At 40.7% G+C, this 12,919-nt stretch overlaps 1 protein-coding gene across 2 annotated transcripts in view; it reads left to right on the forward strand.

The window, feature by feature from the left end:
• Positions 1-12,919, forward strand: part of plekhh1 (pleckstrin homology domain containing, family H (with MyTH4 domain) member 1) — a 38,042-nt gene that overhangs the window by 11,995 nt on the left and 13,128 nt on the right. For both annotated transcript variants that reach the window (XR_005203678.1, XM_037747186.1), the window contains exons 3-15: positions 2,232-2,294; positions 3,503-3,652; positions 3,753-3,836; positions 4,177-4,258; positions 4,955-5,137; positions 5,380-6,122; positions 6,967-7,045; positions 8,317-8,408; positions 8,576-8,723; positions 10,034-10,170; positions 10,768-10,878; positions 11,130-11,216; positions 11,545-11,703. Coding sequence is in view for 1 of the 2 variants with exons in the window: in XM_037747186.1 (XP_037603114.1) it covers positions 2,232-2,294; positions 3,503-3,652; positions 3,753-3,836; positions 4,177-4,258; positions 4,955-5,137; positions 5,380-6,122; positions 6,967-7,045; positions 8,317-8,408; positions 8,576-8,723; positions 10,034-10,170; positions 10,768-10,878; positions 11,130-11,216; positions 11,545-11,703 (2,118 nt within the window). In the remaining variant the exon portion in view is untranslated. The remainder of the gene's footprint in view (positions 1-2,231; positions 2,295-3,502; positions 3,653-3,752; positions 3,837-4,176; positions 4,259-4,954; positions 5,138-5,379; positions 6,123-6,966; positions 7,046-8,316; positions 8,409-8,575; positions 8,724-10,033; positions 10,171-10,767; positions 10,879-11,129; positions 11,217-11,544; positions 11,704-12,919) is intronic.

Consider the following 12,919-nt stretch of genomic DNA (forward strand, 5'->3'; position numbering starts at 1 on the left):
ATGCTGACGGATTTAAACAATCGAGCCACCGGGAAAATCCCATCTATAAGATCATATCTCAGATCTCTGGCAGTTAGTTTCTGTCAGTGACAGTTAACAGTTATTTAGCTGTGACAGATCTGTTAGCTGTCTGGGAAGCAGATGATCTGGTGTCTGTAGGCTGCTCTCATCTTATCTCCTCCTCCCTGGATATTATCAGTCCCTCTGGAATCCATGCTGAGACAGGAGGAGGCCGACGATCTGCTTCCCTACAAGATTATTCTGATAAACTCTACGCAAAAAGAAAAAGTAAAGGATGAGGCTGGTGATATTTTATATATTTGTTATTGTCATAAATCTGTGACTCTCAACTCCAAGCCCATTCGTTCCTTCTGATGATTTAAATCTTCAAAAATGGGTCACAAATATATGCTTTCATTTAAAAAAAGGGCTAAATAATTTCCTAGCAGGAATATGTTAAGATCATTTATTGTTATATTTGTTGACAGTAAGAAAAATACAGAATATCATGAAGCTTATTCTTGAAGTCTGGCTATATATATGCAGCTCAAACCGCTAATCCAAACCCTTAGGAAACACGACTCCCAGCTCGTCCGTTTTCAGCCTCCTCAGCAGCAGCTAGTGTATTGCTCTGTGGTCTGACAGATGCTGGATTGCAGACATAGTTGTCTCACGCCTGCTCAGCGACTCAGGCCTCAACAGTTGGACTCTGCAGTAACTAATCAGACAGAGACAGACAGAGAGATAAACTGACAGCTCTAGCTTACACAGTCTGGATCCATATCTGATGGCCTTAAGGTTATAGAAGTCAGTCTGTTACCATCAGGTCGCTCAGACTGAGTAGGAGGTCATGGCAGAGATGATCTGTAACATTGATTCCCAACCAGGTGTGCCTCTGCAGTTACCAGAGAGAACGTGAAAATATTATGAAGTAGCTCAACAGAAGCTTCCTGATGTCACCACCATTTGTCCTTTTGAACTCAGTAAGGTCAACGTCCAATTGCCTCCACTTTCTGACCTCTAACTCGTCCTCAAACTGGATGTGGCAGCTCTTTAGGCTGCCTGATGGCTTCTTCTCTCACATCTGTTCTACATCGTGACTTCTTACTTACTTGATATTCACCTAAAGTACTCTCTTGCCTCTCGTATTTATTGTTTTTTGAATGGAGGACAAAGTGCTGTTTGCTCTTGGGCTCAAGCTCGGTAAAGCCTTTGACTCACGATGAAGGCTTTTGACCTTGAGGTGAGGAGTCATCCAACCACTAACCATCAACATGCGCTCTGGCTTTCGTGAGTTGTGAGTATTAATCTGGCTGCGAGGAAGCGTTCAAACGTTGTGAGAGAGGTGGATTCTGGGAATCAAGGGGGCCTTTTATGGAGGTGACGAGGAGGGAGAAAGAAAGACAAGAAAAGAAAAGAGACAAAGGGAAGGGAAACAAAGATGACGGGAGGAATTCAAATGCATCTCTGAATCCATTAGTATGTTTGTTCTCCTTTCACCTGGGTCACTGAACTCAAAGGAGAGGTCCTCTGTTGAACTGTGTGCAAGCATTAAGGGGTATTTTGTGCATGCACTAGTGTGTGGGTTGCTGAGAGAGAGGGTACTTGCAGATGTGTGCATACTTGCAGGATGGACAGTGTTTGCCTTTGAAAGCATGAGTATGCATGCTTGCACAAAAGGTGACGCAAGCTTGTGCACACACACACACACACACACACACACACACACAGTAGCATTCTTTTATCACACAGAAAGATGTTCAGCCTCCTCTCAGGGCCTCTCTGCTGTCTCTGCCCTTCTGCTTAAAGCACCGCTCCTTGTTTAACAGTCAACTATTTGATTTGTACAGATGTTTATCCTTCTTGTGCTGCTTCTTCTCTCTGTGTCTTGGCTGATGCTTCACCCTGTTTCCTTCCTGCTGAATTTATATTTTCATTTTTCTTTCTCAACCACACAGCAAGATTTTCGTAACTAGGAAAGCGTTCCTTGTTAAAGCTTCCCAATACATTAATCTTTTAAAAGGCTTCCCTATAGCAACGAGGATTAAATGTGTCTGCATGCATGTGTAGGTGTGTGTGTAGACTCCTGGCTTGGTGGTCTATCTGTCTAATTGGGCCTTTTGTGGCGGGTTATTGGATGTGTCTAGCCACGACTTGTCGTTCTGAGTTATAGGTGTTTTGTGTAACTCTTGAAGTTTGGCTGATGTTTGGTGTGTTTGTGTCTATTCCAGATGCTGGAGCTGGAGCAGAGGGTGATGGAGGCTGACCAGCGGGCTGAGAGTGCTGAGAAACAGGTAGAGAGGCACTTCTCACCAAACAGCTTGTAAAATATTAAAAGAAAAAATACCACAACATCACCGAAAAGAAGTCCAACTGGGCAAGAAACACAAGCAGTCATGTGATGACACAGGTTTTAAACAAGCACCCAAGCACTTGCACCAAAACTCTCTGAACATGCTTTTAGCTGTTTTTTTTGTTTAAGTCTGAATGCACTTTTCGTAAGTCCCTATGGACAAAAGTATTTGGTAAATGTAATGTAATGCAAAGTAAAATCTACCATATTTGCCTAATTTGGCTGAACTGTTGGCTTGTTTACAACCTGTGTAAACATCTGACAGCTTGTGTTTCTTTGCCCTGTTGGACTATGTTATCACACTCTTTGGTAATTACAAATACAGTGTTATCATAACTGACAGAAATGATAGCCAAAACTACATAAATAAGACCCATGTTATAATAACTCAGAATTATCATTTTAAAAGTAGAAAACGTAACATGAAAATTGAGTTAAATTAACAATTAAACACAATCCAAGGCAACAGTCACGTTTTTTTTTCTCAACAAGTGAATTTATATTTAAGATGAATCACTTTATTTCAACACATTGAATGATTTGACAAAGAAATAAAATCAAAGTCCACTTACTAGCTTACTAGCAGTCTTCCTCAGAGATTAGACTTTGCTCAGTTTGTATTTGAGCAGAAACTTCGCTAAGAAAGGTTGTGATCTGTGGTTGAATGCTCTGGAAAAAGCTAGTAAGTGCACTGTGAGTTATGTTTATTTTTAGTCAAACTACAGTTTTCAAGATTAAGAATGAATTCTTGGTCAACATTGAGTGACGTAAGAAGAAATCCTAAGTTTTGGATCCATAAAGTCACACTGTTAGTTGGATTTAGTGTTTTTTTGTTGGACTCTTAACCACTAAGTCAGAGTCCATTGATGGGACTAAACAGAAACCTCCTCCAGTACAGATCACATGTACACTGTCTCTCTTGCTGTTGTGTTTAATCTCCTATTTGCTGTCATTACTGGCTGTTCCAGGTGTTTTCTGTAGGTGGTAATTTAATGGTGCCCCTTCTTTAAAAAACAAGAAATACCTGAGGGCTTAGAACGCTTTTCCATTCTCAATGTTTTCTTCTTGTCTTTGTTTGGTGCCCATCTAAACTAAACAAACCATGCAAATTTTAGCTTTCTTTTCACTTTTTTAATTATGCATTTTCAGATCCATGTCATGGAAGAAAAGCTGAAGTCCGCGAACATACAAACCAGCGAATCAGAGAGCTCGTTGTACAGAAAGTATCAAGACCTGACCAATCAGGTTCAAGAGAAAGATGCTGTGATAAAGAGATTAGAGGTGCAGCTGGAAAAACAGGTATGGACGGAGAGCATCGGATAAAGAGCAGAAATGTCCATTTATGTTCATAAAATGTAGGTTGAAATAATCCACAAAACTCTGTTTTCTCTGACTCCAGATCTTAGTCAGAGCCCAGGAGGCGAAAATCATTGAGGAGAAGGCTGCCAAGATTAAAGACTGGGTCACCTTTAAGCTTAAAGAGGTAAGCTCACACATGTAGAGAAACGCCCCTGACTCAAGTAAGAGCCTCTGGGAAAACCCTCACCCTGCTGAGAGATGCTTCTGATTAAACGTCTATTATCTACAGCTGTTTATACACAGTCAGAGAATTTAAACATGCTTATTTATAAATGATGACCTGAATGTATTTCTGTAATTAGGCAGATTTAAGAGGCATATCACTTACTTGAAAATCACAATATCAGCTTTAAAATCAGGTATTCCAAAACTGCATTATTGAATTGTTTTCGCCAAAACAGTTGTACAGTATCTGACTACTAAAAGTTGCCATTTAAGATATTGATATATGTGCTTTGTTGCAGATGGAGCAAGAGAACCAGCAGCTGAAAATTGCCAACTTGAAGCAGACGGAACAGATAATGTTGCTGCAGGACAAACTACAAGGTGAATACCAACAGAGGCAATGAAGAATAGAAAGGTTTCGAGGTTGTAATGCCTTCATTTTATGTCTTTTTAGGTTGATTATTTTGTCCCCAAAAATCATTGCCACACAGTACCTACAAAATTCAGATACTGCACTACACTTCCGCTCCTTGAGGGCACCGGCGTTCTCGGCCAATTTGACTTTTTTCAGAGGCTATGGCAGGTTCAGTTTTTTTTTCATTGGGATGAGTAGAACACCTTAACACACAGTGCTGAGCTGCATCTCAAATTTATCTTCAGGTTCCCAGCTTTCAGATGATGTACACCACTTCTATGTGACATATACTGTTGACATGCTATTTCCCCCCTAAAGACCCCCTGTACCCCCCTAAAAAAGACAAAAATGGGTCTTAAAGTTTTAAAGTTCAATACATTAAAATGTGTGATGTAATGTTAGTCAGTACTTCAGCATCAGATTAGAAGTCATAAAGTAAATTTAATTATTTGATTTACATTGATTTGTGCACCGTATATTTTGGCATTGCACTTCTTAATATTTCTTGCTTATAATATTGTAGATGTCAGTATTTTGTTAGTATAAGTACAGTAAAAGGTCACGTAGACAAGTAGAGAATTCATGTTTCTGTTACAACATATTCCCAGAGCTCCAGTGGGAACTAGACTTAAAGAGTTACTGGTTTTGTGTTTCTCCTCCAGTCCTCTTAGAGAAACCAGCTTCCTGTGGATCTCCTGCCACCTCCCCTGTAATGGATACCCACCTGGTGCCCAGCAGTCCTCTGTTTCCTCCCAGCTGCCCCGGCACACCACCTGCCCAAGACGACAGCTGGAGACAAGCTGGTCCCAGAGGGGCCGCCTCTAATATCAAGACCTCGCCGACAGGTGTGCTGCACTTAATTTATATTATCTTGGGATGGTTAGAAGGAAGCTTTAGAAGCAATGAGCGTGTTCTTTAAGTCAAGTCTGGCTGATCACATGACTGATCGGTAGCCTCACCAACATCCTGTCGGCAAAAGTTATTTTAATATATTCAATTAATATATTTTTTTTGTGGAGTATTCCTTTAACATTAGTTCCTCTGTGGTATGTAGGCTTTCTCAAATGCTAATAATGTGTCTCCTCAGATGTGAAAAGGACTCCAGAACAGTCCAGTAAAGGGATTTGTCTCGGAGACCTCGGAGGCCACGATGCTCTCTCTCAGGGTCAGAGCAGGGAGGGTCCCAACAGCCCTGTTTCCATCAGTGGACCAGAGCTCCCAGCGGGTCAGACAGGGGGCTCTGACAGAGACAACTCCTCCGATGAGCTCAGCAGCAAGTTCCGCTCTCAGTGCCTTCACTCGTCCTCTTCCTCCTCATCTTCGTCTTCGGCCTACGAGATGGCCCATGGGCCAAGCTCCCCGGTGTCGTCCCTCAGAATAACACCCAAAAGCCCGCTCCTGTCGCGCTCCCCCTCCACCAACAACCCCTTCCCCAATCCTCCAGTCCACCAGTCAGGCACCAGCATGACGCTGCCCAAAGTACGGACCCCGCTCACCCCCAGAGACAGCATCCAGCTGGTCAAGAAGCATTACAGCCAGCCGCAGCCCAGCCTGGACCGACTCCACCACCTCAACGTTAACATAGACATCATGACCCCATCCTCTACGTCCTCCACCCTCAAGAGCACAGGCACCGCCACCTCGCCCTTCTCGCAGGTCGTGGAAGAAACGGACATTGACGATGGGCTTCCTGACAGCATGGACGGGGTGGTGGAGGGGTCGGGATCAGAGGAGCCGTGCCGGGATGGAGTCTCCTTTGTGGGATTCCCAGAAGAACTGGAGCAGCTGGATCCACCGCCAACGCCTCCTTTACACCGCTTCCCTTCATGGGTACGAGAGACCAGTATTATCTATTCAACTTCTGCCTCCTGTATTATTTTATGCTGTTAAGATCCTTCCTATCAGCATGATCAATTCAGCTGGATCCATTATCTTTTTGTTTCAGTTACTTCCCAGGGCTCAGGAAACCATCAGAGAGTAGAGGAACAGTTTGACATTTTGGGAAATGTGCTTATTTGAATTCTTGGTGAGAGTTAAAAGAGAAGATTGATACCGATCTCATGTCTGTATGTTAAATATGAAGCTACCACCAGCAGTCGGTTAGCTTAGCTTAGCACAAAGACTAGAAACAGGGGGAAACAGCTAGCCTAGCTCTGTCCAAAGACAACAAATCTGCCTTGCAGCACTTCCAAAGCTCATAATTTACATCATTAAGATCACTGTGACCGCACGTCCGTCCCATTCTCATGAAAGCGATATATCTCAGTAATGCTTTGATGGAATTTCAAGGATAAACTGATTAGATTTTGGTGGTCAAAGATCATTGTGACCTCACAAAACACATTTTCACGCAAATGTCTAGAGGATAAAATGATGAAGTGATGAGATTTACAGACAAAGATGTAAACTGCAACTTGACCAGTTTTCCGACTGTTTCCAGTCTTTGTGCTAAGTTAACCTAACCAGCTGCTTGCGGTATAACTTCATATTTACCACACCAATATGAGAGCGGTATCAATCTTCTCATCTAACTCTTGGCAAAAAAGTGAATACGCGTATTTCCCAAAATGCCAAACTATTCCTTTAATGATGTATTCCACAGATCTCAGATCTCAGATCTCAGATCTCAGATCTCAATGCCAAAATGTTGAAAGGATATTTTTTCTCTCTGCAGGAGAGTCGGATCTACGCTGTGGCAAAGTCAGGAATGAGAGTATCAGAGGCGAGTCCTGGAGCCAGGGGCCCCGGACGAGGTGAGTCCCCCCGCAGATAACGACAAGAAAGTAGCCCTCCACTCCTTCCACACTAACATTTTCTGCAGTATACATTTACAGTCGGTGTAATGCTGAGAGGAAGACAGCGGTGTCTGACCTGGTGTGTGTGTGTGCTCGTCTGTCTGCGTGAGCCTGGGTGGTGTAGGAGATGAGACATCACTGTGAAGTGACATGTCATTCAGCTGAAGCTAAAGCTGCTGTGGAGGTGTGCGGTCGGGTTGGATCTGTCATTGCCGCCTTTGATGTCACTTCCTCTGGCCCCGAGGCTCCACACACCTGCACAGGTGTGGGCTCCTCTTCCTTCAGGAGGGTTTTTTAAAGAGCCGAGGAAGAGCATAAGAGGAGAGGGAGGTTAAGAGGAGCTGAAGGAGAAGCTGCTCTTTAATCAGCTGCGATGAAAGGACGTGGTCTGGGTGTAATTACCGCTACGCTGTCTGTCCCGACATCATCAGACAGCGAGGTTTGACAGCACGCCGACTATTGAATTTCCTGACTGCCAAGTGGCTGTTGTGGATTAAGTCATAGCTTGCTCAGCGTATTCAGCTTCCACTCATATTTGTGCCTTCAGGTGGATCTTAAGGTGGAGCATTTAGATCAGAATGAATACCATGGACCAGTTTTATTTTGCTTCAGCTCAAGACTATCTTACTTTTACCAGTGGGTACTTGAGAAGCATATAGTCCTGCTGCAAATGTGTGTAAATTATATATGAATTATGTATCTATAGTAGGGATGTCCCCTCTTAGTCGATTAATTGGTAGTTTTGGTCTCAGTCGACTAAGATTTCTTTAGTTGATTAGTATTTTTTATGCTTTTTTCATGACTTTTCCCAAGAAACTTATGAACACATCTCTGCTAAACACAAGATTTAAAGTGGTGCTTTTACGAGATTCTTTGAAAAGAACAGTATTTCTTTTACAAATAAAAACTTAGATTTCTAAGCAATAAAATGCACCATAGTTAAATTCAATATGCTACAGACCATGACCAGTGGTGTCTAATATTAGCTAACTTATAGATATTTATGTGTAACTGGCATTACAGAGTCAGTTTCCAGACTTAATAACTCTTCACTCCTTGTGCTATACAGCATGTTTTAGCGTTGGCCTGTTATTGCCATTTGTGGCATTTGTAGTCTGACTTTAAGTTACACTGTAAAATGTTGTGCTATGTGGCATTCTATGTACGTGAAGAAACTAAACATTAAATCAAATAAATTCAGAATAAATGTTTTCCTGTGTATGTTGCAGGGTCCAACTTACCCCAATATCCAGCGGCAGGTCCGTTCTCCCAGTTGATCTATAAGAATATCAATGTACCAGTCTACACCACACTGAAAGGGGTGAGTGAAACTTTATTTTGTTTTATTGAAGGTTTACAGTGCAGCTAGATGATCTATGCTTTAATTCTGAGACAGCTTGTCACCGGCTTCTGTGTTTTTAACATCAGACTAGCTGTCTGTACTGGTGGTGTTTGACCTTACAGTACTCTTTCCAATGTTTGTTTTAGAAAGCCACTCAGATCAGCAGCGTACCTCTACCCGATGATGACTCTGGGTCTGAGGACGACAGCAGCTCTCTGGCCAGTTTACGGACCTCCATCCTGTTCCCTGACAAGAAGGGCAGCGTCCCAGGGAGCCCACGCGCCGTCAAGAGAGGTGAGGATTGCTCATTATAGAGCAGACAGGACAGTGAAAACCATTTACCTCTAAAATCTCAGGACAAGCTTGTTGACAACACAAGTTTAAGATGATCCATGAATTTTGGATCCAGTGTTTTATCAGCCTAAAGGTAGGACTCAGTACGGAGCATGTACTAAGTCACAAGTAAGTCTCAAGTCTTTGCACTTGAGTCCCAAATCCTAAACTTTGAGTTTTGAGTCCGAAACAAGTCATAATGTGCTCTTCACCAAATGTAATGCCATTTTAACAACACTCAGTAACGTAACGTTAGAGCTTCATCATTTTCTTCTGTAGCTTGATTGGATGCTGTTGGATTGGTTCAAACAAAGCGGATCTGGGGAATTACGTATAAGATAATCAAATGCAAGTCAGTAATATTCACCAAAAATAAAGAGTCCAGAGTTCTACAAAAAAAACAAAAAAAAACTTTTCAGGGATTCAGCAATAAACAACAAGAGATAGAAATTCAGTTTGTTCAGTTTAGTTTAGTTTTTCCCACAGGAGTAAATCCTCTTGAAAAACAAATCAATAAAGGATCTCTCAAAAAGTAAATAAACCCAACATCTCTGACAGCTGATCATTTTCGTGCACGCACTTTTTAAATAACATGTTTTTTAATCTTTGGGCTTTGGGGGGAAGGTATCAAGTATCAAGTCCAAGTGAAGTCACGAGTCACTGGCATTAAAATCCAAGTCAAATTGCAAGTCTTTTTTGTGACTTGAGTCCACACATCTGATGTACTCTTCAGTGTATCATAAAAATACATGGTTGTCAATGTACAACGACAAGTAAAAATGCACTTAAAGGAAAAAAAAACATCAATGATAAATGTCAGGAGGAGCTCCATTCTGCCCCAACGTTTACCCCTCATACAGAGAGAAATACAGCTAGAAGAGGCAGCAGTTTGTCTGCTCACCAGAATGGTATGCAGCTGCGAGAAGCTGCATCGTAAGTACGGAAAGTACCGAGATACTTTTGAAATCATTAACTGGAGTAGAAATAGATGATGCAGCTTAAGGGAAAGCAAAGTATAACACTCAGTGGGAACAGATATTCACCACTTTAACTCAGTGCAAACTAACTGCTGGAATGCATTGAGCATCACGTACTGATGATATCTAACAGTGATCTCAGAGTCTGGATTTCCCATTTATAAGAGCCTCCTGTTGCTTGCTGGCTCTCAAACAACACGTGTAGAATTTGTGTTTTTCTCCCTTCAACTACTTCTAGTACACCTTTGTTACTTTCTATACCTTTATTTATGTAACCATCTCCTGTTTTCCTAGGTGTGTCCATGTCCTCCATCAGCTCAGAGAGTGATTATGCCATTCCTCCCGATGCCTACTCCCTGGACAGCGACTACTCCGAACCGGAACATAAAGTCCAGCGAACCTCCTCCTATTCCTGTGAGAGCACTGGGCCTGTGAGTGGATTCCTGCTTTTTATAGGCTTCAAATGTTTTTACTGTGAAGCATCATTTTCAAAGATAACAAGACATGGTATTGCCATGCTTCTTTTTTTTCCAAAATAAAATATAAATGAAATTAAAATTAAAAAGTAAAATGAAAGTAAAATTAAATTAAATTAAATTAAATTAAATTAAATTAAATTAAATTAAATTAAATTAAATTAAATTAAATTAAAAATTTAAATTAAATTAAATGAAAATTAAATTAAATTAAAAATTTAAATGAAAGTAAAATAAAATAAAATAAAATATAAATAAAATAAAAAGTAAAGTGAAATTAAAATTATAGTTAAATTAAATAAAGAATTAAAATGAAAATAAAAATTTAATTAAATAAAATATGAATAAAATAAAAAATTTAATTTAAATAAAAGTAAAATATAAATAAATAAATAATGTATTATGTGTTTACAATAACTTGCCAGTTTCAAACCAATCAAAACAACTCTACTGACAAAATTTAATTATAAGAGAAGAAATCATTGAGTTAGTTAAATCCAGTAAGAGCAGTCAGTTGTGTTTGAATAACTCCTGTGCTGTTTGTGTGTGCAGGAGATGCTGGAGAAGTCTGGGTACCTGCTGAAAATGGGCAGTCAGGTGAAAGCCTGGAAGCGCCGCTGGTTCATCCTAAGGAATGGAGAGATCCTCTACTACAAATCTCCTGTGAGTCTGATCTGCCTGCCTGCTTCCTTCTAAGGTTTTGCTGTCGGCACAGAAAACATTGCACGAATATTTCAAAATTCTGTGTGTTGATGGCTGCAGTTGAAGGCACGAGCACCATCTCAACACCCCATCACTAGCAGTGTTGTCAGTGTAGATTAAAAAAAGATGTACATAACTGTGGTTATTCATTTTTCCACTTCAATTTAAATGTGGGATCAAATGTTTGTGTGTGTTTTGGTGTTTGTTTTCAGAGTGACGTGATCAGGAAACCTCAGGGTCAGATTGAGCTGAACTCGTCGTGCCGTATAGTTCGTGGAGAGGGAGCGCAGACATTTCAAGTAAGTGGAAAACATATCTGACACTCTTAGAAAAGGATGCTAATAGTGCTTAAATTTGTGTAAGAATAGATCTACAATTCAAAAGACTGAAGAATAGACAGTTGTTAGAGGGGCACATGCGGCTACACACACTTATAATAGCAGTGCATCGCAGCAGAGCTTTACTGCTGCATACCAGAGAAGCAGCTTAAAATGACATCAGGTGTAGGATTGGTCTGGAATGTTTTCCCGGCTCTACTGAAGCCGATTCTGATCTCCTCTGACACGACGATGCTATCTCATCTCGGCTCAGCATTTTTCCCATATTTCTCTCTTTTTGTCTAATCAGTTGATAACGGAGAAGAAGACCTTCTATCTGACCGCCGACTCACCCAACATCCTGGAGGAGTGGATCCGGGTTCTGCAGAACATACTCAAAGTCCAGGCCAGCAGCCCCGTTACCGTGGAGACCGCCGCCAAGCCCACTGTCAGGGGCTGGCTTACAAAGGTCAGGAGACAGAAGTCGTGGTATATCAGTTATACACTGAAAGCTTGCTTGTTTGATGATAAGATCAATACCTATTGATACATTATATCTATTCATTTTTGCCATATGGATTGTTTATGTTGTATTTTCATTATGTTGAGACTCTTTATACACACGACATCTATTGCACGTCTGTCCGTCCTGGAAGGGGGATCCCTCCTCTGTTGCTCTTCCTGAGGTTTCCTCCATTTTTTCCCTGTTATAAGGGTTTTTCCTCATCCGCTGCGAAGGTCATAAAGGACAAAGGGTGTCGTGTCCTGTACAGATTGTAAAACCCCCTGAGGCAAATTTGTGATTTGTGATATTTGGCTATACAAATACAATTGACTTGAGTTAATTTGACATGTCTTTAAGCTAAATATGTAGCTACTGCAGGGAGACAATTAGCTTAGCTTAGCATAACGACTGGAAACTGCTACCAAAGTACTATTATGGTATTAATCTTCTCATCTATCTCTCAGTAAGAAAGCAAAGCATTTCTGCATAATATTAAATATTCATGAAAATAAGTGTAAGAAAAGTGGCTTTCAGACGCGTTAATATTTTCTTTAGGCCTGCAACTAATGATTAATTTTATTATCAAATATGTTGACGATTGTTTTTACTGTTAATTGATAAATTATTTGGTCTATAAAATATCAGAAAATAATGAAAAATGCCCATGCATTTTCCCAGAATGCAATTTGACATCTTAAAAATAGCTTGTTTTTATCCGACCTACAGTAGAGTACGAAAAAGATACATAAGAAAAAGGTGCTAATATCCAATTAATCTGAGAAGCTGGAACCAGGAGATGACTTAAAACCGATTTAAATGATTAATAGATTATCAGTATTGATTTTTCTGCCCATCAACTAATTGATTAATTGTTTCAGCTCAAGTTTCTATAACATCTGGAATCACACAAATTCAGACTTAATACAATCATGTAGAAATAATGACACTTTATGTGTGTACTTGTTTGTATTTACTGAAATAATGTAGTTAATATGTATTAGGTTTTTAACAGGTAGGTAAGATTAGCCAGGTGTTCTCCCTGAAGAGGATGCCAGAAATAACTCATTTTCAGGCTAAACGTCCCCTTTCAGACAGATATAGAAGTGTCTGTCACTCGGGTGGGGACGGTTTGACGGAGCACTCGAAGCAGATTCTTGAAAACCTCCTTCACGTTGGGACA

Source organism: Sebastes umbrosus, chromosome 16, assembly GCF_015220745.1.
Source record: "Sebastes umbrosus isolate fSebUmb1 chromosome 16, fSebUmb1.pri, whole genome shotgun sequence".
Taxonomy (NCBI): domain Eukaryota; kingdom Metazoa; phylum Chordata; class Actinopteri; order Perciformes; family Sebastidae; genus Sebastes; species Sebastes umbrosus.